This window comes from Hippopotamus amphibius, chromosome 8 (genome assembly GCF_030028045.1).
Source record: "Hippopotamus amphibius kiboko isolate mHipAmp2 chromosome 8, mHipAmp2.hap2, whole genome shotgun sequence".
In the NCBI taxonomy this organism is placed as follows: domain Eukaryota; kingdom Metazoa; phylum Chordata; class Mammalia; order Artiodactyla; family Hippopotamidae; genus Hippopotamus; species Hippopotamus amphibius.
In genome coordinates this window covers 143,849,060-143,874,829 of record NC_080193.1, presented here as the reverse complement: position 1 = coordinate 143,874,829, position 25,770 = coordinate 143,849,060, and the positions used below count along the sequence as shown (strand labels likewise).

General features: G+C 41.9%; 1 protein-coding gene across 1 annotated transcript in view; it reads left to right on the top strand.

The window, feature by feature from the left end:
- LRP2 (LDL receptor related protein 2) overlaps positions 1-25,770 on the top strand; it is a 148,796-nt gene that overhangs the window by 61,141 nt on the left and 61,885 nt on the right. Inside the window, exons 26-38 of the mRNA XM_057746520.1 lie at positions 953-1,201; positions 2,093-2,304; positions 3,594-3,778; positions 4,779-5,007; positions 5,805-5,979; positions 7,384-7,506; positions 12,089-12,255; positions 13,933-14,076; positions 18,122-18,231; positions 20,009-20,186; positions 22,170-22,383; positions 23,536-23,772; positions 25,027-25,215. Of these exons, the coding sequence (XP_057602503.1) occupies positions 953-1,201; positions 2,093-2,304; positions 3,594-3,778; positions 4,779-5,007; positions 5,805-5,979; positions 7,384-7,506; positions 12,089-12,255; positions 13,933-14,076; positions 18,122-18,231; positions 20,009-20,186; positions 22,170-22,383; positions 23,536-23,772; positions 25,027-25,215 (2,412 nt within the window). The remainder of the gene's footprint in view (positions 1-952; positions 1,202-2,092; positions 2,305-3,593; positions 3,779-4,778; positions 5,008-5,804; positions 5,980-7,383; positions 7,507-12,088; positions 12,256-13,932; positions 14,077-18,121; positions 18,232-20,008; positions 20,187-22,169; positions 22,384-23,535; positions 23,773-25,026; positions 25,216-25,770) is intronic.

The window sequence follows — 25,770 nt, the reverse complement described above, 5'->3', positions numbered from 1 at the left end:
TTAAATCCTTTGCACCTGGTTCTGTGTTTTTACCTCATTAGATCGTCACATTAAATTTGGGTCTGTTGATAACGTGCTCATGAGTTTTTCTAACTGTAGTATTTTCTGATTTCAATCCGAACTTGCCAGAAAACAAATGAAGCCTGGAGATTTGTGTTTGCTGTGATTAAAATCCTGTGATTGGCCTGTAGTCCTAATTGCTTCCTTTCTTTCTTTCCTCTTTAACCTCCACTCACTCACAGATGAACCCCAGCCAGATGTGATTGCAAAGTATTTTAGACTCTTATGATTTTATATGCATTGCATTTGTGCTGAAAATGTCCTGATCACTTTGACTTACTTTCCCTTGTAGTGCATGTTTCATGTTATGACTCTTACAAGTGAGAGTACACATGGAAAGAGTTCCATCCTCAGGCAGGTGAACTGTCTTTGGGTACCTCAGGCGTTGCCTTTTTAGCCCTGAAAGTAAGGATGATGGTACGTTAGTGCATCTGTGCCCTCCAGGCTTCCAGTTGTCTTTCCTCTTTATAGACCTTCCAGCTCTGCTCTTCGATGTCAAAGTCTTCTCTTCCGTTTCCGTGTAGGTAGAAGAATGACAGGAAGCAAATGGCAAGAAATTTAGGTCTCCTTGCATGCTTTGCAAATGACAATGTGTTTCTTGATGTCTACTGTATTTCTCCAAGTTTCTCTCCTTGCACTACATGGAGTTATATAGAAGGCTGTAGTGAGGAAAGTGGTCCAAGTCCAGTGGATGTGAAAGATGGTAAATCCTCAGGCAAATCAGAACACTGAGCAGCCTGTGGACCTCATCCAGGTGCATTCCGCTCGTAGTCTTACCTGGGTATTGTGTTGAAGGTGGCCTGAGACCGTCTGACACATAATACAACAGAGTGAACCAAAGAAACAAAGATTCCTGACTTTTCCCCTCTGTGATTCTATTTCTTTATCCTAGACCAGGAGAGCTGCTCGGATTCCAACGGCGGTTGTACTCACCAGTGCATGCAAGGGCCTTACGGGGCTCAGTGCCAGTGTCCATCAGGATACCTGCTTGCCAATGATTCTAAGACCTGTGAAGACATAAATGAGTGTCGTACTCCAGGCTTTTGTAGCCAGCACTGTTACAACATGAGAGGTTCTTTCCGGTGCTGGTGTGATTCGGAATACAGGTTAGACGCTGACCGTAGGACTTGCAAAGCCACAGGTAATGAAAGTGAACTAATTTCAGTCAGTTTAACAAGCACACTCCAGAGTTTAAGATTAAATGTCGTGTTTAACAAATTTCGCCCTCTTTATATAATGCTTAATGAATTCAATTCAACCGGTACTAATTCAGTTTTTACTGGATGAAAGTATTTGTACTGTGTTATATAGGGTCTTGCTTCAGCTGCTTTAAAAGTGACCAAGTAAAGAATGCCAAAACAAAGTAGGCAGTTTCTTACTTCTTCAGGTAGCAGTCTGGATGGTAGGTGGTTCGGGGGGAAAAGCTGGTGTGGCTCCCGTCTGGGGATCCAGTGCTCTTGCCCCAGTCTTTCCCTGCTCCCAGAAAATAAGAAAGGGGCAGGTAGCTTCCTTTTAAGGATGACACCTGGAATCTGACACATCGTTTCTGTTGGCATTTCATTGGTGAAAACTTAGTCGTGTGGTCACTCCAAACTGAAATGGAAATGGAGAAATGTCTCCAGTTGCTAGTCCCTGTGCTACGCTAAAACTTGGCATAATTTGTTATGAAAAAGAAGAGGAAAGGGGACATGGGGACCATTAGAAGTCTCTGCCGTGGCTGAATGCAAGGTACAAAATAAGCAAGTACAAAAGTAACTATAGAAACAGGAAGAATGCTAGTTCACTCCAGGTTGATGTTTAGATAAACATGGAAGGGTAATTCAAGGAAGAAAGATATTTCAAAAAAGCTTACTTTAAATACTCATGAAAATCAGCTATTAGGGTAACATTGTTCTTATAGGAATTGTTGTGTGTTTTTCCCATTACTCTGGCTTGGAATGACATCTTCTTTCTGTTACCAAAGGTATTACTTCACATATTGATCGTTTTTTCTCCCAAATCCTTGACACTTTTGTATTTTCTCCTTGGACAGCGTCTGAGGGTCTGCTGTTACTCGTGGCAAGTCAGAACCAGCTTGTTGCTGACAACATCACCAGACAGGAGCACTCCATCCACGCCCTGGTCCAGGATGGGTCTCACATTGTGGCTGTTGATTTTGATTCAGTCAGTGGTCGTATCTTTTGGTCTGATGGAACTCAGGGTAAAATCTGGAGTGCATTTCAAAATGGGACAGATAGAAAACTAGTAAGTACATGTCTGCTGGCCTTTGATCTGACTAGCTCCCCCGTCTTGGGTCTGTTTGCTGGTACTCACCAGTGAGAGAAGGCCCTACCTCATCCTAGGTCGTTCTCATGTTTACCTCTGTGCCACATCACGCCCAAGAGGCCTGGATGTTCCTAACTCCTGTTTGATGGGATCTGAAGGGAGATGCGTGACTCTGAATTCCAGGTCATGTGATGCACACCCCTCACAGCAGGGAGGTCCTTGCGGGGGCCTCTCGGAGGTCCCTTTTGCAATTCTTTTTCCTAGTGGATGAGAGACAAGGGAAACACAGGAGAAGTTGCTTTTCTTTCTTATATCTTTTAAAAATGTTGTTAACATTTATTTATTTTCATTATGGTTTATTACAGGATATTGAATATAGTTCCCCATGCTATACAATAGGACCTTGTTGTTAAGGTTGCTTTTCTTAGCTTTAACTCAGTTATGTGTCTTTCTTTTTTATGAATTTATTTATTTATTTTATTTTTTTATTTCTTGGCTGCACTGGGTCTTTCTTGCTACGCATGGGCTTTCTGTGGTTGCGGAGAGCCGGGGCTGCTCTTCATTGCAGTGCTTGGGCTTCTCATTGCAGTGGCTTCTCTTGGAGAGCACGGGCTCTAGGCGCACAGGCTTCAGTAGTTGCAGCACATGGACTCAAAGGTTGTGGCGTGGACTCCAAGGTTGTGGCTTGCGGGCTCTAGAGCACAGGCTCAGTTGTTGTGGCGTGCAGGCTTAGTTGCTCCACGGCATGTGGGATCTTCCCAGACCAGGGATCGAACCCGTGTCCCCTGCATTGGCAGGCAGATTCTTAACCACTGTGCCACCAGGGAAGCCCCTCAGTTATGTTTCTTGATCAATCTCCCGGAGTTTCAGTTTCTTGATCCTTAGTGGTTATGTTTCCTCTGCCCCTTAGAACTTTATTTTGTAATTGTTGGCACTCAGACAATAAAGGTATTACTTGTGCCATGTGAACATTGTAAAGTTTCATAGGGTTGCCACCTTAGCAAATGGATACAGCTTTTGTTTAACAGAAAAAATTCTGAAACCAAAATGAAACTACACACTAATCCAACAATAGAGTATTCAATTCTACACAATCTTATATATTTTTCCAGAAAAGCCTACTGTTTCTACATGGGAAGACAAAATTTTCTAATCCTCCCAAGCAGTCATAAGACAAGTTAGATACCTTATTGTCAATTTTCTTGTAATTTCCATGTTGGCATTCATTTATTCCCTTTGGAGTTTACTCGTTTCCCTTTTGTCTTTAGGTACTTAACAGTGGTGTCACCATGACTGAAAGTATCGCGGTAGATTGGATAGGACGCAATCTTTACTGGACAGACTTTTCTCTGCAGACAATTGAAGTCTCTAAACTGGATGGGAGCCACAGGACTGTGCTGCTTAGTGAAAACATAACAAATCCAAGGGGACTAGTGTTAGATCCCAGAACTACGTAAGACTTTTTTTTTTTTTTTTTTTTTTTTAATGATGTTACCTTAACATTGTATGAGGGGAAAATAACAGTAACATGCTGTAGCGAATACTCATATCACAAAATTTAAAATGATCCCATGTTTAAACATCTCTATAGAAATGGTAAGCATACAACTGGGTGTTGCTATCCTTCCTTTATCTGAATGGTCTTCTTCGTAAAGTACGCGAGAGCAATTGGTTGTTCACTTAAAATAAAGATCACGTTGACTTATTCGCTTAGCAATTATACAATTAAGTCTTCAACAGATGCATACGGTGATATTCCTGAGATGGGCCACCGTACTTGTTGTGCCGTGTATACTACATGGTTATACAACAAAAAAGCAAGAGTTTCCTGCGTCAGTTTCATATTGTTTACTAGAACTTCCTTTTGTGTCACGTAAGGACGTTCTTGCCTGCCGGCCCTAAAGGGAAGAAAAAGAAATTCTCCCATGTGCGTAGAAAACTTTGAGGGCTTCTTTCCTTGAATTTCCTTAGATTCTGTTAGATTCTTTTCTGCAGGAAGATGAGTTAGACACATTATGTTCAATGCAATGCAGACTCCCTAGTTATTATAAAGTAAATTTCACACCAGTGAAATTTATGATGAATCTCTGTTAATGAATAAATTGAGTTATCTTGAAAACGACAGAGTAGATGCACGGGACAGATGCGTTTTTCAAGATCGAGTGTTTGTGGACTGTACAGAAACACGAATCGGCATGGAGACATCTCAGTGTCACAGTGTACTGCATGTTTTATGAATGTTATAAAAACACCCAGATGGCTTGTGATTGCATCATGATTACAGTTTTGCTTTGTGACTCTCAGAGGAGATAGTAAGCTCGGTGCACGTGTTCTGAACTGGAGATGAGTTCTTTTGAGCAGAGCTTAAACAGGGTATTCTGTTATGTAACACGGCAGTCATTTTCCATACTGCAGTGTGGCCCGTCCAGTTGGTAACTAGCTTCTTTTCACAGTGGCCGTGTGATGTTCTGGTCTGACTGGGGCCATCGCCCTCACATTGAGCGAGCTAGCATGGATGGCGGCCTGCGCACCGTCATCATCCAGGAGAAGGTTTTCTGGCCCAACGGCTTAGCCATTGACTACCCCAACAGGCTGCTCTATTTCATGGATGGCTATCTCGATTACATAGACTATTGTGAATACGATGGCAGCAACCGGCGCCAGGTGATAGCCAGTGACTTGGTAAGTTGGCGGTGAGGACGGGAAGCTAAAACCACAGTAATGGTCTAGCGGGAGGCAGATAGAGTAACAAGAAAGCTAAGAAATTCACTCTTGTGTCATAGACATTACAGAGGCCATCCAGGAAAAAGCAACAGGAGGGAGGGTCAATCCATCTTTTATTGACAGAAAATCAATATTCTAGTTCATGGTCAGACGGTGCGTCGTCCAGGAAGGATTCATAGCTCATGGGACTTGATCTGTGGATGCTAACCTGTTGCTTGTCTAAATCCATGTAAATAATGATTTAATCATGTGCACATCCCTCCATGAAATCACAGCCTGTTATATATTTTGTATTTTTCTTCTGGAAATTCTGGTGAATTTATTTTCACAAGTTAAATGGGAAAATATGTATTTTACCAAAGAGCTACTCTTGACTTCTATTTAAGATTGTCATTGTTTATAGTTAGGTGGCTTGAAGAGGCCCTGGGAGATCTCTCTTGTAACTAGACAGGTGATCTACGTGTCACCTTACTTTCTGCACTTCAGTTTTGCTTTTGTTTATAAGATGGTTGCCCAGTGTCATTACCAGAGTAAAAGTGAAGGCTAAATGACACAGGTACATGAAAGTATTTTGGTTGGTAAGTAGGATATAGGTTAAGAAGTATATTTTTTTTCCTGTCTCTTGAATAATGATTTCACTGTGTCTTTATTAAATTAAACGCTAAAGGAAACCCTCTTCTCGGGTGGGTGTTCTTTTCTGCTTTGTTCATCTTGGCTTTTATTTCCAGGTCTCATTGTGCTCTTCTGCTTCACAGACTCTGCGGCATCCCTACTCCCTCAGTCTCTTTGAAGATTCCGTGTACTGGAGTGACCGTGCTACTCATGAGATCATGAGAGCCAACAAGTGGCACGGGGGGAACCAGTCAGTGGTGCTCTCTCTTCACCAGCCCCTTGGAATTGTTGTGGTTCACCCTGCAAAACAACCAGTTTGTAAGTGATACCGATATCCTGCATGGGTGTAGCTTGGAAAACGTCGGTTCTGGGAATGTAAAGTGTAAAATGTTGCAGACCCGTTTGTTTGGACCGTACATTTCCACGAATCCCATGTACCACGGAAAACTCACATCTTGTATGTCTTTACACACTCAGGTCTCCCTTGTCTCTTCTCCCACTTGCTCGTGCCACATTGGACTTCACTGGACTTCATTTTGGTATACAGGCACCCCAGGCTACTCTCCATCTCCGGACGTCTGCACGGGCTCTTCCCTCTGCCCTGGCACGTCCCTCCTGCAGCTCTCTGCCTGCGCTGCTCCTGCACGTTCTTTAGAATTCACTTGGATGCTCCGTAGTGGCCCTTGGCCATCGTGTTGAAAATGGCACCATGTCACATCATTCTTTTGCTTTTTTGCTCTCACGTTCTAAAGTCACACAATTTATGAGTTTAGTTTTGTCTCCCTTTGTGAGAGCATCTGCCTCATGTTTACAATATTAGAGTGCTTAGGGTGGTGTTTGGTACCTAGTGAAAGCTTGCGGGTTTTTGAGTGAACAGATAGATTACTTCATCTAACAAGGTGTATGTGATCAGAATATATAGGATCTAGAGAACATCCTATGAGCATAGGATGTACACGGAATCTCTTTACTTCAAGAAGCAGAGACACACAAAGATGTCATCAATTGAAAAATAAAAGATCCTTATCTAACCAAGACTTGGACAACAGTGGGTAAATGTCAAGGTCACAGCCTGGTTTCATTTAATGTGAAAAGATCTCTTTGGCATCAGCCAAGGAGACACATCTTATGTAGCATCAGATTTCTGTTACTAAGCTCTGGGTTATTCAGAGGCTGTCTGTTCATAATCCGTTTACAGACTGGATTGATCTGTGACCTTGGGCAAGTCACCCCTCCCTCTTATGCCTCTTAAGGAATTTTATGTTGAAAGAATGGTGTTGGGGAAGGGTAAAGTCATTTAGGGCAAATAGCAAACCAGCCGATGTAACACTATTTGTGTCTCCAAATATGGGGGCTTCTGGGAGGATGATTTATTAATTGAGATATAATTGACACATAACATTGTATTAGTGTTAGGTGTACAACATAAGGATTTGATATCGTATTTATTGTGGTAAGTTTAGTGAACATCCATCATCACACATTTTTTTTTTCTGTGATGAAAACTTAAGATCGACTTTTTGCTGTAGGCATCGTGTTGTGCATAATACCCTCCCGGTCCATCCATGTTGTTGCAAATGGAGGATTTCCCCCTTTTTTTTTTCGTGGCTGAATAATATTCGATCATATGCGTATATATACATCCCATCTCTTTATCCACTCGTTCTGTGCACTTTAATATTCCGTTCACCAGTGTTTTCTTCTCTTCTCTTTGCATGACAGTCGTAAATCCATGCCTCTACGCCCGATGCAGCCACCTGTGCCTGCTCTCCTCGGAGAGGATCTACTCCTGCGCTTGTCCCTCAGGATGGAGTCTCTCTCGTGATTCTGTGACTTGCGTGCGAGGTACAGTGTGTCCTTTACGTGTGCCCTGAAGGTGGAGCTTGCCATACTTTGCGCACAGCTGTGTGAGCTCTAAACCCCGTGGTGGTGGAGTGTGTGCCGTGTTCCCTCCGATCAGCAGGTATCTGTGGAGTGTGTGCTGTGTGGGGCGAGTTAATGGAGCATGTATACAGAAGCTGTGCTACAATTGACCATAGACAGAAACTATGTTATAACTCAATTGTAATATATACAGAAACTATATTATACAGAAACTATATTATATACAGAAACTATGTTATAACTCAATTGTAATATAGTTTCTGTAAATGGAGCCAATATTATGTGTGCCTGTGATTCAACAGTCTTTAACCTCACATTTTTTTCTTACCCGGTTATAGTCAGGCAAGCTATGAGAATGGGAGGTTCCACATTCTGCATTTAGAAGTTAAAAATCCTTGATATGTGTGCATAGCTTCATGTTTTAGATTCCTTATCTCATTTTTATTCTCATAACCAATAGTCAGTAATCAATGTTATAGTCTGGGTCTTCTGACTGCCGTTTCAGTGCCTTTACTATTACCATATGGTACTTTAAAAACGAATGTTTTCTCTGTGTGAAATATTTTAAGTGATTATTTGAACCATTTGTTCGTCACCTCATCCTAAATATCTTGCTGGGTTGATTGGAGAGTATGTAGGGGTTATACTAAGTTCTTTAGGGAGAAAGAAAAGAAGGGCAAGATGAAGTCAGTCCACAAAGGAGATGTCTAAGAAGTCGTTTATTTGCCTTTGCTTAAAAATCTAAAGGAGTCTCAACTCAAGTTCTTTCATTACTCAGTGAAGAGGAGTAAATGTGTTCTGATACTGATAAAAACGGCTGTAGGCAAGTAAAAATTAAATGCTTAATGATGAAAAATTCCTAAATTAAGAGAAAAATAGAGTCTTAATCTAGAGGGAAATTTAGTTTTCAAATGGCAAATATATTCCTGAATCCAGGAAATTTATGGTGTTTACAGGTTATGCAGTTGTAAGGTTACTGAAAATCAAATTCCATCAGCATGGAGTATTTTGCAATGATACTTTTGTGATGAAAGATTTTAATTATTGGTACTGCTTACAGAGGGATTGACATTAGCCATTTTTCTTCAGAGATTCATTATGAACCTAATCCTTGTTGACGTTGTTTAATTTAGTGTGTCCTCAGAGTCTTTCAGCAGAAGATTAAACTGGGTTATAGACATTCGGCATACAAAGCATTCTTTCAGCACACAGACTGTTGAACTGTGCATTGGGGATTGGTGTAATCTATATTACTATCTGATGGTGATTGATAAGTGTTAACTCTAAATAGTTCCTTTCGTTGTTTCATAAATAATTCCACTAGTGGTTTTCCCGTGGACTGACTTTACTAAGGTGGAACTTTTTTCAACATTTTCCAACTGGCTTCTGAGCACCAGTTTGATAACTGAGTGTGAATATATGTGAACTAAAAAAAAAAAAAAAAAAAAGTTGCATTTTTTTTTTCAACAATAAGCTTAGAAGACTGTTAACATTCATAGATGAAAACATTGTACTTGATTTAAATATTTGATCACCTCTAAAATTTTGTCTGCAAAGTATCTAAAATATCTTTGGAGTTGCTTATGAGATAAGATTAAGTGAAAAAGCAGAGGTTGTTTAACATTGGCTATAGAAAATCATGCATTAAAAAAATCTGGAGGACAAGATACACAAGTGCCAGTAGTGCTTATAGTTGGGAAGGTGGATTATGGGATATTTCTATTTTTTTCTACTTTTATGTTATAAAATTTTAAAGGGAGAGCTTTCTCTGTATGAAATAGTTCTTTTTATTGTTTAACAAATGTTCCCCACAATGCCAAAAAAACCCCCAAAACTCAAACCAAAATGTCTTCCCAGCACCCCCTAAAATTAACAACTGCAACTCCAAAATACGGTTGTGCAAGGTCTGACTCTGGGGGGAGCCAGGCTTGCGAGTCATAAATGTCACCTCTTAATGACAACATAAACTTCCCCTTTCTGACTGTTGTCTTCTCACTTCTTTGCTCTGCTAATGCTAATCTTAATAGGATCATGACATGAAAAATAAAAAATAAAGAAATGTTCTTTCATTTCAGAAGGCCAAGACCTCCTGAGCTCCTTTCCAGCCAACCCTAGGTGCTTCTGTGCCTCCTCTCTCATGGCCATGGTCCATATACTGTGTCTGGCCCTCCAGACTCTAACTTCCTTGAGGGTGAACCGTCCACCTGATTCCTTGACGTGCGCTTGTTGCCTGTGGCACACACTGGCACTCAGTAAATGTCGAGTGAATGACAGACCCTCCAACATCCTTTTTCGCTCATTCTCTGTTCCTGTGTTTCTTACTTGTTTATTCCTTTATAAATGTGTATCGTCACAAAATCACTCCTCCTTTTTTCTTTCCTGTGGAGCACTTTTCACGCACCTTCCTCTGCCACCTGCTGTCTCAGTGGTCACTTCTGCCAGCTCAGCATTCAGGGATAGTGCATCTCCGGTCTGTGGCCCACAAATGTGCATTGGCTGTAAATCCTCTCAGACACACCCGCAGTGATCCAATGGAGGTCCTGAGACCCGTCCCCAGGAAGGAGTGATGGTCGAAGGGGTAGTGCTGGGTGGTGCTCGAGGGAAGAGCTTATTAGAGGAATCAGGAAGGCCCGTGTTTGATGGATGAGAAATGCAGTTTTTTAGACCTTCAACAGTGCTTTAGTTGACAACTCTTCCAATTAAGCAAAAGAAAAATTACCCATGTTAGAGCAGAATCAGGTTTTGAGTAAGTAAAATTTCCCCTGTGAAATTGGGAAATATTTCCTGTTTCTCTGAACCAATGAGCATTTATAACATATAATTAATAAATCATAAAATATCTTAATATAATTTCAGGGTACATCTGAAACTCACAATTTTAAATTTCTGCAGTTAAGTCAAGGGAATTGAGTGGGGATTTGGTATTCAATAAGGAGTACCCAGCCTGCACTTTCTGCAGGGTAGTGATTAAGAACATAGGTTTTGGAGTTCAGGCAGCCTTGCTGTGACCTTGGTTAGATTTGTTCATTTCTTTGTGCCTCATTTGAAATTTGGGGAGGGGATAACTAACAAGCAGGGTTACGAGGCCTCAGGGAGAGAAATTAAATGAGATAGTATTTGTTTGGTGCGTACTGTGTAGCACATGTTCTCAGTAGATGGGAACGATTATTATGGTTATTGCAGTTGTTCAGAAGAGAGGGGCACGGCTTGGGAGTTCATCTCCTCGCATTGCTTCCTGCGGAAGTTGCATAGTTGCCTGAGTCTCGGTGGCCTCAGTTGTTTTGGAAAATGACTTTGCAGGGTTGCTGTGAAAGACTGAATGCTGTATATTGCAGTACTTTGTAACGTATTAAGCATGAATCGTTACAAGTTTTATTTTAGATTTGTCGTACTAGGTTAATAAATTGAGGCATTTCTCAGTAAGGGAAATGCCAGCAGCAAGGAAAAGCTAATCAGATGCGGAGTAAAGAAAAAATTGTCAGAAAAATCCTACTGCAGGTGAAAGCTTCCTGGATGATCAAAATAACGCAAACACCATTTTGAGCCCATGAAGAGGATGCAGTGATTAATCATTTTATATTTTGTCTTAATAGGGGATACATCTTACATGTCTTAATAACATAAACCTCGCCTTCCAAAGTTTTCCTTTTCTCACAGAGGAATGATGATAAAACCCTACTTATGAACTTCATTCATTTTTTGATAATGGGATCACAATTTGGTATTTCAAAGATTATCTGTGAAAAAGGACCTCGTTATCTATTAAAGAGCCTACATGAACTGACAGGTTAAATAAGGCATTATGAAGATGTTTAAGTTGCAATGTACAGATACTTTTGAGAACTTTAGAAGACACTCTACACATTTACTTATGTATGTATCCATCCATTTATTTATTTATAGGGTCATTCGGTTAGCAAATATTTACTACACAGCTATTATATGCCAAGCTCTGGGGGCATTGTAAATCACACCTGGGAGTTAGGATCCAATGTGGGAAACAGACATGAGTCAAACAACAACTGGTGGGATTAGAAGTTGGATTTACTTAGTAATTAAAGACTCTCATAAACACGAGGCAACACTTTGTGGTGTTATTTTCTGAACATACTTAAAACTAATGAACTGCCATTCACCAAGAAGAGTCTGTAAATTTTCTTTCACAGTTTTGGGCAAAATCCAGCCCTCCTTTCCCTGAATCATGCTATGTATAGAAATGGAAAAACTTCTTGTCTGGGACTCTTAGCAAACATGAATAGTTTAGCAGTGTGAGGAAGGAATTAATGAAGAGTAAGGTAAATGCTGATCTACCTTGGGTAATTCCAGAGGTCTCGTGTGTGAAGTTGGCAGTCTGGTGACCCAGCAACCCACCGGAAACCTAATGGAAGACCCTGGATTATGTGGTGAAATATCTATCATACATTATAGTTACTGCAGCAGCTCTGCAGTGGGTTTTATCCCATCAGATGGTAACACTCTACTACCTTCTGTTACTCTAAATGTCTGGGATATGATTTTGAGTGATATTCTCTCATTTTCACAGGTGATGATGCATTCTTAATAGTTGTAAGACACAGTATAATTTTTGGAATCTCCCTTAATCCTGAAGTGAAGACCTTTGATGCTATGCTGCCCATATCAGGGATACAAAATGGTTATGATGTTGTAGTTGATAACTCAGAGCAATTCATCTATTGGCTTGAAAATCCAGTAAGTTTTGAATAACTGTCAAAGTATGTAATTTGTTCTTCTCTCTTTTTTTCCCAAATTAATTAATTAATTATTTTCTTTAAGAACTTTTATTGAGACACAATTGACATACAGTAAACTGCACATATTTAAAGTGTACACTTTGATGTTTTTTTCTTATTAGTAATGTATGTATGTCAATCCCAATCTCCCAATTCATTCCCCCTCAACACCCCCCCCCCCCCGACTTGGTGTCCATATGTTTGTTCTCTACAGCTGTGTCTCTGTTTCTGCCTTGCAAACCGGTTGATTTGTACCATTTTTCTATATTCCACATATATGTGTTAATATATGATATTTGTTTTTCTCTTTCTGACTCACTTCACTCTGTATGACAGTCTCTAGGTCTATCCATGTGTAACTTTTTCTTAAAGAGCTTACCTGCACTGAGGTCTTCTTATATTTTTGCTGGATGGGAAATAGCCCAGAGGTAGATTCATTTACCACTAAGCATTTTTTAATTCAGTGAGGGATGTCAATGGGAAGCTGGCCTAGAGCAAAGACCCGGTAATTAATAAGCACATTTAAGCTATTGGGTATATGCATTCATTCGGCAAATATTAAGTGACTACTGTCCCTGCACTGACCTAGCTGCTTCCAGCTGCAGAGTACATGCCAAGAGGAAGCAGTAATAAAGCTTGCTCTTAAGGAGCTTTAATCTAGTAGAAGGTATTAGACTAACATAAAAACGATCCTTACCCAAGACCAAAAGCAGCCGTTCCCTAAGGGAATTCCAGGAAAGCATCTGCTGTGGCCGTCGCTCAGAATCTTTACCTCTAGGGTAAAAAAGAACACTCCTCCATTTCCCTCCCATTGGGACCCTTTCCTCACCCTTTAGGGAAGAAACCTGTGAGGATGGGGAAGGGGCAGGGGAAATACGGATGAGGAAGAGAGGGAAGATCTTCGTGTTTGGTGCTTGTCACCTCTGTGGAAAAATATACTCCTGGCCTCCTGATTCACACCCGTGACTTGGGTTATTTACTTATTTTTTAAATTTATTTATTTATTTATTTATTTTATTTATTGGCTGTGTTGGGTCTTTGTTGCTGCACACGGGCTTTCTCCAGTTGTGGCGAGTGGGGGCTACTCTTCATTATGGTGCACGGGCTCCTCATTGTGGTGGCTTCTCTTGTTGCAGAGCACAGTCTCTAGGTGCGTGGACTTCAGTAGTTGCGGCACATGGGCTTAATAGTTGTGGCTCACGGGCTCTAGAGCACAGGCTCAACAGTTGTGGCACATGGGCTTAGTTGCTCCACGGCACGTGGGATCTTCCCAGACCAGGGCTCGAACCCGTGTCCCCTGCGTTGGCAGGTGGATTCTTAACCACTACGCCACCTAGGAAGTCCTTGGGTTATTTTTTATGACTCTTTGGCCTGTGGTGGTTAAGGAATACATTTCTGTAGCCATATCAGAGGGAGTCTGAATGGTAAGTCTTGTGTATCCCTGTGACACACTTGAAATCAGTGTTTTCAGTATTGCTGGAGTTGATGTTATACGCAGTGAGCCCACCCAGTGGCGCTGAAACTTTGCCTTTCTTCCACGTGTGAAACGTGTTAAAGAAACACAGCAGCTGCCAGTAGGTGCAGTGAAGACCCCGTGGCCTTGAAACAGCTCACCACTCCTTGTTTTTCTTGCCAGGGTGAAATTCACAGAGTGAAGACTGACGGCACCAACAGGACGGTGTTTGTTCCTCTCTCAAGGTTGGGGTCTTCTATGAGCCTGGCCTTAGATTGGCTATCAAGAAACCTTTATTATACCAATCGTGGAACTCAGTCAATTAAGGTAATGATTCCATAATACTGTTGACATAAACGCTGGTTTCTGATTCACATAAAATCTATTCCTAGGAAATGAGGTCATATGGAGGAAGCAAAAGGGATATTAGTATTAACTATGAAAGTCTCTGCAGCCAAAGGGAAACCTAAAAATTGAAACTTTCTACTGCCCTGTTTGTCTCCTCCTAAGTATCAGTGGTAACTTGTGCATATAATTATTTTAGATAATTTATTAAAATATATACAAAGATAAATAAAAACTTATGTAAGAAGTTCAGCATAAAGGGAAGCTTATAGCAGACAGGACATTTTCGTTATCTTTTCTCATCAACTATTCAAAGCTATTTCAGTTCTAAACCAGATTTATAGGTTACCTCTGTTCTAAGATGGAAATCTTTCTATGACTCCAGCCGTGAAACAGAAAGTAGAAACTTGATTCTAATTCCTTTGATGCTTTCCTTTTTGAGATAAGTGTACTTTCTACTCTAATTCCCGGAAGAAATCCTATAGGGGTACGGGTATGAAATCACATGAAGTAAATCAGAGGTAACTTGACTAGTACTGCTTTGCTGCGCTCTGGGACAGGGTGAGAACATGTGAGGAATTATGAATTCAGCGTAATTTTGAGAGTGAGAATTCCGAACGCAAAGGGGCAGTCTGGGGAGCGCGACAGCAGGGTGACAGTCCACTGCTCAGGATGAGGCTCCGGTTAGCAGCTTGGTCCTCTTTGGGGCATTCCGGAAGCTTGATGCTAAAGATGAGGAAGGCACACAGCAGCTAAGTCGCTAATTTAGAGCAGATTTGCTAGGAGGAGTGCTTCCGCGGTAGTCAGAACAGTGCTTTACAGTTTACAAAGGGCTTCCACAAACGTCATCTCACCCAACCCTCACGACATGCCCGCAGGCAGGCAGGGGTAGTAAACGGTCCCCGTGGCAGGGACGTTCGCCGTGTGCTCGCGGTATGTGAATCTCAAGCCGGGTAGACTCAGCAGCCCCTAACATGAAGGGAACCTTGGAGGCTCCTCTAGTTCAAGTTCTTTGATAGGTAAGAATCTGAAGCCCACGGAAGCTAAGAAATTGGTTTAAACAGTCAGCTTCACTGCCCTGATTTTGGGAGGGTGGGGCGGGGGCGGGGGGGCGTGGTGTGTGTGGTCTTACGTTGCCTTGTTATGAACCATGAACGAGTTCAGCAGTCCCGTCGACGTCAACCCCCTTTGATGGTGAGAGAAGGTATTTTGCACCACCTCAACTAGAAATATCCCTGGCCCATCAAAACGCAGGCAACATCTACTGCCCAGGACCTTTAATACCAACCTCACATCTCTCGAGAGTCCACTCGGTACAAAGCTGTCTTCGTTCCAGATGGCGGTTAATCTGCTCCTGCTTTGTTGATGGGGTCTTCTCTTCTGAACTGATACTCTTCCAAGAGCCAGGCACATGTCTCCCCCATCAGGGCTAGATCCAACAAAAAAGCACCCATCGAAGAACTGAGTATGTGCGTGTGCGTGTGTTGGTGAGGCCACTTTAACCATGGAAACCTAAAGCTGGTAATTGTGCCCCAAATGCAGCGAGGTCCAGAGGAGAGAGAACTTGTTTCGGAGTCGTGGCTTCGAGTCTGGCTTGCTTGCTTATTTATGCATTCTTTCAACAAACACTAGTAAGTGCTTTCCGTGGATCAGTGCTGTGGCTAGTCCTGAGTATGCAGGGACGAATCAGACATTTTGTTCTGCTTTTAAGTAGCTCACATCTGAGAGCTAGACACATAAATGAATAAATCAGAAAGAGAAAAGCAAATACCATATGCTAACACATATATATGGAATCTAGAAAAATGGTACTGATGAACCTAGAGGCAGGGCAGGAATAGAGATGCAGACGTAGAGAACGGACTCGAGGGCACCGGGGGAGAGGGGAAGCTGGGACGTAGTGAGAGAGTAGCATCGACATATACACACGACCAAATGTAAAATAGATGGCCAGTGGGAAGCTGCTACAGAGCACAGGAAGATCAGCTTGGTGCCTTGTGAAGACCTAAAGGGGTGGGACAGGGAGGGTGGGAGGGAGGCTCAAGGGGGAGGGGTTATGGGGATATATGCATACATGTGGCTGATTCACTTTGTTGTACAGCGGAAACTGACACAATACTGTAAAGCAATTATATTCCAATAAAGATTAAAAAAAAGAATAAAAAAAAGAGTGATTAAGGGCAGAAGTAAGTGTGTGGGGAGAGAACAGTGGGCTTCCCCCAAGAGGTTGCTTGAGAGCTAAGTCTTGAAGGATGACCAGTCTTTATTTCTGCCTAATGAAGAAGTAGGGGAAAACAAAACAAAACAAAACACACTTGAATAAAGACCCTGAGATATGAAAATGCATTTTGTGACTAAAATGGCATGGGGTTTCCTCTACTCACAGGCTGTTTGACCTTGGACAAATGATATAACTTCTCTGAATCTATCTTCCTTATCAATAAAATGGAGTTAATAGTTCAGGAAGTAAAAGTACTTGACACTAATGTGTCCTGCAAATACAGAAGCCTGTTTCCCTCAAATCATCAATGTATTTAGAGTACCCAGAAAGGGAAAATTACCCCTTTAGTGTTTTTATCGGTTTTCTCCTTTGGTGGTATCGGTTGTGACTCTTCCAGGTGAGTGTTAGGTAGATTAAAGCCACAGAAATGGTGTTCACGCGCTGCTTACCTGAATAGTGTCTGCTGCGGAGTGAGAGTGGCGCACGTTTAATTGCAGCGTTCCCACTGGGGGGCTGTGGGCCATTTCCCGAGACTGCAGAATGGCCGTGTGGGAGCTCCGTCTGTCCCAAACAAGGAGGCCCGCTTTCCTTTGACCCAAAGACATCCTTAGGAAAAGGAGAGAAAATGTAGCAGAAGGAGGCACATTGAAAAGAGAAAAATTATTTTAGTCCAAATAGGAGAGAAAGGTACCACACAGGAGAGAGAAAAATAGAGAGAGAAGGGTGTATGTGTGTATGTGAGAGAGACGCATGTAGATAGAGAGGCAGAGATGTAAACAAACACAAATAATCAGTTTGTATTGAAATGCAGTTTTATAGAAAAGCCTCCATGCAAAGCAAGAGGGGTTTTCTTATTTCTTATGAGCTTCTCTCATCTCAGACTGTCTCCAATGCGTACCCAAATAGCCTTGTTTCTATAAGAAACTGCTTTTAGTCCAGTAATCCGTGTCTCTCTGTGGTGTTTCACGGTGTTGTAAAACTGTGGTTGTAACAATTCTAGCAAGATTACTTACAAACATAACATTTGGAAAACCACAGATCCTCTCTGGGCCTCTTTTTCATCACGTTATACGGGCATAATAGCGGCCTCTGTCTCACGGAAGTGCTGTGAGGATGAAATCTGCGAATGCGTAGTCTAGCGCCTGCTACACAGTGAGGTCCCAATAAAAGGATCAATAAAAAAATTGAGTGCAGTTGTGCCGGGTGCTGTATGAAGCGCTTGCTGTGCATTGTGTCATGTTCCTGGGACCTCTCTGCAGAGGGGACCGCTGTCACCCGCGTTGTACTGATAAAGTTCAGAGAGGTGGATTTGCTTACCTTGGATCATATGTCAGATCTGGCAGGGCCGGGATTTGCACTCTGGCCATTGACTTGGCACAGAATTCACTTTACCTCTGTGTAAATGCGGACTGTTGGATCACCTAGGTTTGCAGTGATGGGCCACTGGCCCTGTCATTGGGGTACAGGAGACCTGTGGAGTTCCCATCGGTCTTCCAGAGTTCTCTCGTCTTTTTCTGTAGTTTCACTCAGGCAATGATTCTGTATGTTCACGCATTCGAATCTTTCTTTTATCTGTATAAATATTCTCTCCTGAAACTTTAAGTGAATTGAAAATAGAAGTTTGAGAGGTGATTTTGTTTTCTTACTCCCGTTTTCTATTGTGCCGGTTTTCTCATAGCCCTGAAATGTAATTAGGGATTATCTGAATATCATGCAACGCCTCTCATTCACCCCAATCACGCTTTGAATTTGTTGTGTGTTTAAGTTCTCCGTCATCTTAGTTTTCTTTATTTTCCCCTTATATAGGTTTTGACACTCCGAGGAGAGGTCAGATACGGAAAAACACTGATTACCAATGATGGGACGAATCTTGGAGTTGGTTTTCCAGTTGGCATAGCTGTTGATCCTATTAATGGGTGAGCTTTCATTCATAAATGGCATACGTCTTCTATGCAGCACCAATCTTGTTAATATTACGGTCTGATTTCATATGCCAACATTGGAAAAATATAGGTCTCAGTAAGAAAGAAAGAACTCTAAGTTATTAATGTGTATTGTGTTCTGTTTTTCAAATTAATAGCACTGAACTTAAAATGAATTGCAAACAAGCAAGAATTTCAGGCATTTTAAAATAGAATTATAAGAGTGAACAATAATACATTTTGACTTTGAATGAAGGTGGAAAGCTTGAACTAGACCTTGAGGGGTGAGAAGGCTGCTGGTAGGTGGAGGATGGGTTGTGGCTGAGAAGTGGTACTTGAGGGCAAGGAGCAGTGAAGGTCCGGAAGCCTGGTAGTGTTTAGCATGATTGTGTAGAGGGCTGGAACCAGAGACTTCGAGTAGGGGGCGGTCGACTAGATGGGAGACACAGCAGCTAAAGTCATTTGGGGACAAATCAGGGAGGGACTTTAATGTCATGCTAAGGAGTATTTTTTTTTGAGAAATAAGGAGTCAGGGAGGAAGGGAATGACTGAACCTAATCTGTGTTTTGGAAAGATTGGTCAGGATTGGCGTGGAAAGGGTCAGGGGAAGGAAGAAAATGATCAGCCAGGGGTGAGAGTTCGCAGCTAAGGTTAGGTAGCCTAACTTTTTAGTGAACTCAGAATTCACAAGAGTTTTGTGACTTTGTCCAGGAAACTTTTGGCAGCCTGGAATGGGAGAGGAGAAAGAAAATAATGACAGGAACTCAGGGTTAGCAGTTAGCAAGGTAGCCACAGTGGGAGATCATGAGAATAAATAAGAACATTGTTAAAATGGTTAAAGTGGTGTGAGGTCCAGGCATAGAGGGACTGAAGGTTTGAGAGCTCAGACAAGTTTTAAGGGCAGAGAACAGTGGAAGAAATAAAATAGAAGCAAGGAAGAGATGAAAGAATTTGGTTGAAGCCAAAAATTTCAGAGGTGGAGAACTTAGAGGTAGAGAAGTTTAGAACTGAAGAGGGGTTCTTCTGGGATGGGTAGATTGGATTGGTGGTGAAAGAGGTATGTGTGTAAAGATGCTTGGAATTAAGGGTTTTGAGGACGTGTAGGGAAAGAGTGTGAGAGGGTTGTCTGTTGAGGCTGTAGCAGGAGGTGAGAGAGAAAGGAGTGAAAACTTGGATTCCAGTCTAGAAGTGGTATCCTCGGTGGAAATGGAAAGCAACCTTCATATATATTAATGAAATTTCATGAATCATGGATTTGGTACTTCTGTGTGCTGGTTAGGGTTCCTGTGTACACATTGCATTTTCCGTCACGAACATCAGAAAACTAAGGAGCTGGATGCTTTGGAAAATAATTATATAAGAGGGCCGAGAAGTGATCAGGGAGGTACTCAGCCACATTTACATTAGTTTTGTCCTTCCTGGCATGCTTAGCAGTGTGTGAGTCTTTGAAAGGGATGGACTATTGATACAAGGTCCTCTTCGCCCACGAACTTCCTCTGTGACCAAGCTAAAGGATTGCCCACCGATGGAAAATGGTACCCTGTATCAGATACCACTTTAAATGGCCCCTCCCCCAATAATAACTAGGAAGTATACACACATCAGAGAACACTGGTTAAGGACTCCTCCACATTGTAGGTAACAAGATACTGATGTTTCCGCCTTCCTCCATTGAATGAGGTGCATCTTGAGGACCAGAAAGATGGTTTTCATTTAAACGTGTAGTGAAAACATCTGTTCCACTGAATGCCTTTGTTTTTCATGGTTGTAGGAAACTGTACTGGTCAGACCGAGGAACCGACACTGGCATTCCCCCCAAGATTGCCAGCGCTCACATGGATGGCACAGCTCGAAAAACTCTCTTTACCGGGAGCCTTGAGAATGTGGCGTTTATCACCCTCGATATTGAGGAGCAGAAGCTCTACTGGGCAGTCAGCAGCACGGGAGTGGTACGCACACCCTGTTTAGTCTGTCGGTCTTGGTCACTGAGCTTGCGTCGCTGACATTGACTGTTCTGAGTGGTCTGGCAGTGGTTCTCAAGCGATCTCACGTGGCCACTGGTACCGGTGTTTTATTCTCTCAATAACTCCTTTCCCTGAAGTCCAGTTCTGTATAGTATGTGCATGATTCCTTACAGAATGTTTATTATTTTTTTCCTCATTCTTTCTTTTCCTTCAAGGTAAACCAATTCCATTTCTCATTTTGTATTTGTCCTTTAAAAGCGCTTTCTTTCATGTTTTAATGATTTCAATGCTTTTCTTTGCAAGTTCTCTAGGTTCTCCAATTGCAGAGGCTAAAAAAAAAAAAAAAAAAAAAAGAGAGAAAATAGCAAGCTTCTGAGCTCAGCGTCCCCTCACAGTTGCATATTATTCTCTAATGTCCTAACACGATAGATGCATGTGTGAAAACTACCTTTCCTGGCAATTTTAAACTCCAAGGTGGAGTTCATTATGTTCTGCAGTAAGAAGCAGAAACTATACAGTTCCGTCCATTCACAGAAATAACAATTGATCTTCACTACTTGTGCTTATGCCGCTGAGCTGGGACTAGACACACAGAAGGTGCTCAGTGATAATTATTGATGAGCTAAAATATTGTTTTGGATGTTTCGTGTGTGCTGGTCTCTTCCTTGCTTGAAAGAACAGGAGTGATTTCAGATCTGTCTTTGACATGGATGCTCTCCATAAAATTGTCCAGCAGGTTTGCTTCCCAGTTCACCATGAGTACTCACTTCACTCTTGATATGTGCTTATAATGGTGGAAAAGAAGTGGTGATGTGTGTGAAAGCACTTGCCACACGCTGTGATTTCTCCCCAGCCCCCTCCCAGTCGGAATCTGCGAGCCAGGTGGTGGTATGCCTCTCCGTCCTTTGGCTAGAACCCTCATATTCCTCCTTCACTCTAATAACTGTGTCCTTACTTAATCATCACAAAATCCTGGCGGTTTGTCCCCGTGCCTCTGCTCTCAGGCCCAGCCTTTCCCTGCCACCTGCACATCCTGAGCCACGTCTCTCTAGCCTTGATGACAGCGTGATGCTCACAAATGCCCCTGCTTTCATGATGAAGGCACGTGGTCTTCCTAAAACCACAAGGAACCCCGGCATCCTGGCCAGAGAAGTAGCTCCAGATACTCCAGCCAAGCGTGGTCAGCTCATCCGGTCCCGGTCACTCCCTCAGCAGCTCCCCTCAGAGCTATCTCCCTGTGCTCTCTCCTTCCAGAACCTCCGTCGGTTTCTAGGGCATAACCTGCTCTTGTAACTGCCGGGCTCCCTTGTCCGGGGAGGCAGGAGCCGCACCCCATTGGGTCTCTCTCGCCGGCACTCAGCTCAGATCCCGGCACAGAGGAGGCCCTTGAGACGCATTTCTACAATGAAATAAAACCAGCTACGTCTACATTGTGTTTTTCCTCCAGAGCAGACGGCTTGTCACTTCCATTTAGAAACTTCAGGCTTGTTCTTTGCTGGTTCACCAGCGTCCTTTTGACTCAGGCTTGTTACTTTGCTGGTAGAGTAGTGCTCTCGTGCTGTCTTCTGTGAGCGTGTCGAGCACGTTTCCTGTTTCCACTGCAGAAACTGTTGGTGAAGATGTTGAATGCAGGGCCAGTTAGCACACAGTTAGCCATTAAATGTGTATCCTTGAGCAGAATATCACACGCAGGGATTGGTTGCCTGTTCTTCACGACACCATCGGAGAAAGTTGATTGGCTCACTTGGACTTCAGTTTCGTTGTCAGTGAAATGGGCACAGTGACGTTTGTCTGATCTACTGCTCAGTACAGATGTGACTGTCATATATAGTCAGAAATAGACACGAAACATCCCTGAAAAGGGTAGAGTGCTATATGCGTGTGAAACATTTTTAAGAGAATACTGGTTTTAAACATTTTCCTCATTTCACCATGAAACAGTCAATAGTGAACATTCTGATCTTTCAGATTGAAAGAGGGAACGTGGATGGTACAAATCGAATGGTCCTGGTGAACCATCTTTCCTACCCCTGGGGACTTGCTGTCTATGGCCCCTTCCTGTATTATACCGATGAAGAATATGAGGTCATCGAAAGAGTCGACAAGGCAACCGGGGCCAACAAAATAGTCTTGAGAGATAACATCCCAAATCTCAGGGGCCTTCGAATTTATCAAAGACATGGTGAGTGTCACTGCAACACACATACTCAGGGGTGTACAATGTCTATTTATACATCTGCACACTTACATGCCCATATGCAGACCCACACACACACAGGCCTGTGTGCATGCATGTGCACACAGGTTGAAATTATCCCAAGATATTTAAAGAATTAGAACCATGTCTTAAGCATGGCTAGATGTCAGAGACTAGCCCAGCATCCACAAGGCCAGATTGACTGCAGAGCAAACTTACTCCCGTTCTCTCCTCACCACTGCAAGCGCCTTACTCTGCTTGCTGTGTGTTACCGCGCTCCCTGACACGGTTCGTGTGTGTGTCTCATCTGGGTTCTTTGTCAGAGTGTAACCTCTGCAAGGACAGGCATTCGTCTGTCTTGTTTCTTGCTCTCTACCTGTAACTAGACTCGTTGCTGGAGCATTGGAGCTGCTCAGTAAATAGTTTTTGGATATCTGCTGGGAAAGGGATTAACACGATAGAATTCTTTTAATCGTAAAAGGAATACTCTTAGATGTTGCCTTTTTCAGTAGATTTCTTCCAGAGATGATTTAACTTTTGAGTTGTCCCTTTAAATTAGCATTATGCTCTAGAGATTATTTTTCATAATTTAGAAATATTTTACAGCTTTTAAGTCCCCAGCCAAAGATTATTAAATTATTTGTTTGCTGTCCTATAACCTAGGTTGGTCACTTGGTATTTTATTGCATGTTCAAAAAACCTTTAAATATTGTTATTTTGTATGCTTTAAATCAATGCCCATAACATTGTTGATCATGTAATTAAAACTGATATAATTTACAATGCCAGTACATAGGTCAAGAGGGCAAAAAAAATATTTAGGATTTTGTTGACTGACCTCCCTAATTCCTCCAATTCTTGAATGATTTGTGGAAGAAAAACAATGGGTGCTCCATTCTCCGTTATTATATAATATATGAACTGTATACGTGTAATATAATCGTGGTCCTGTTTGAAACCTCTGTGTGTTAGTTCTGTAAGCACTAAGCTCTCCAGTCTTGTTTTCCGGTTAACTCAGATTCCATATTTTGTTACTAACTTTTATAATGACTTATTTGTTGACCCAGTTTGAAATTATTACATGGAGTGGCAAGTAGGAGGAGTGAAAGGTCACACACTAATTTTGATTTCCTTTAGGCTCTGAATCCTCGAACGGCTGCAGCAACAACGTGAATGCCTGCCAGCAGATTTGCCTGCCTGTACCAGGAAGACTGTTCTCGTGTGCCTGCGCCACCGGATTTAAACTCAATCCTGATAATCGGACCTGCTCTCCATATAACTCTTTCATTGTTGTCTCCACGCTGTGGGCAATCAGGGGCTTTAGCTTGGAGTTGTCAGATCACTCAGAAGCCATGGTGCCGGTGGCAGGCCAAGGTATGCCAGCTCCAGTGTACGTAGCATTCGACTCCATCTGATGCCGTGTTGAAATCCTTGGTGCCAAAAAGCTTTTCTCCACGTTTGCCTTCAGCACATAAGGAAGCTTGTTTATGCTGCTTGATAACCGTATTCAGATGTCTTCACGACGCATCTCATATCAAATGTCATGGATCTAAGTTACCATCTTGTAAATCTATTATAAGGTCAATAAGTTTTTCCACCCAGCTTTTCATTTTGAAAAATATCCAATGCAGAAAAGTTGAAAGAAAGGTATAGTGAACATCCTTATACCCGCTAGATTCAACCATCGTTAACATTTCACCCCATTGAAGCCTTTAATCTCTGTGTGTTTGTGTATACATACGTATACTTACATTCTGAATAGACCTTTTGAAAATATATTGCAGATATCACGACACTTCATTCCTATCTACTTTAGCACGCAGCTTGAAGGGCATTATCATCTAATTAATATTTTTTCCTGTTGTCCTCATAATATTTCTATAGCTGTTGTTTTGTTCCAGACAAGATCTAATCAAGATTCATGCATTGTATTTGGAATGTCTGTTTTGTTTCTTTGGATCTGTAGTAGTTTCCCCAGTTTTTCGTTATGACAGTGATTTTTTGAAGAGACAAACCTATTGTCTTTTCAGAATCTCACATCGAGGATGCCTGGTTACTTCCTCATAGGGTTGTTGAGCGTGTCATTCAATTTATACCCTGCATTTCCCATGAAATGAAAGTTAGGTCTAATTGCTTGATTAGATTGGGGTTGGACACACTTGGTAAGAATGCTTCACAGATAAAGCTGTGTTCCTGATATAGACTCTCACTAGAAAGGACATAACGTCAGCTTGTCCCCCTCTTAGTGGTGCTTAAGTTTGATCACTTGGTTAAGGTGGTCCCTGTGAAACCTCTGCTTGTTTTTTCCCTTTGGCAATTTGTATGAAATCTTTGGGGTCACACTTTGATGCCATGTGAATATCTTTTTCCCCAAGCACCTTTTATTCATTGGTTTGAGCCATGGATTGAAATGACTATTTAATTGGGCATTGAAAAATGGTGGTTTCTAGAAACTAAGATCTGGGGGTAGGTGTGCTCGTTGCAACTGGGAAATAGTTTCATTTCATAGCGGGGGCGTGGTCGGAGCAGGGGGGTTGGGAAGGAGGGTGTGAGAGGCAGGGCAGATATTTAAGAAAGTTCTAGCTCAGGCTGGAGCATTGTTTAATGATCTTTTCTTAAATGTCCCAGGACGAAACGCACTGCATGTGGATGTGGACGTATCTTCTGGCTTCATTTATTGGTGTGATTTTAGCAACTCTGTGCTGTCTAACAATGCAATCCGTAGAATCAAACCAGATGGGTCTAGTTTTACAAACATCATTACAGATGGGATAGGAGAAAATGGAGTCCGGGGTCTTGCAGTGGATTGGGTAGCAGGTGGGTAAGCTATATAGTGATTTTATTGAAAAGCCTTTTCGTGTTTGCATTTCTATCATCTTATTTATGCTATAAAGTTTAACGTATGTGCAACAGATCTGTTTTTCTGGATGTTTATTGAGATTATTTAAGATAAATTGAATTGTGTTTTTAGAATAAACATAACAGACTTGTGTCTGTTAATGGTGAAGTGTTTCAGTTGACAGATTCATTATAGATTATCACACTTGCTTCTGTTATTAACAGGATCAAACTGGAGGCAAAATGGATAGAAATATTTAATTATGTGGGTTTATTTCACACTTAGATGAGCATCTAATTTCTAACTTAAAAATGTCTAAATTTTCAGAGAGAAAGGGGTAGCAACATACAATGTAAACCACGAAATGGCAGTCACTTATTTTAAAGCTGAGCAGCTTTAGTTGCCGAATTCTTAACTGCTTCCTCACGTTAATGTATGAAAACCCTTCTGATTTTTAGGTACTTTACTGTAGTTAAATTGACATGGCTGACCCAGTATTACATTCACGTAGTGACACTGATTCATGTACTTAA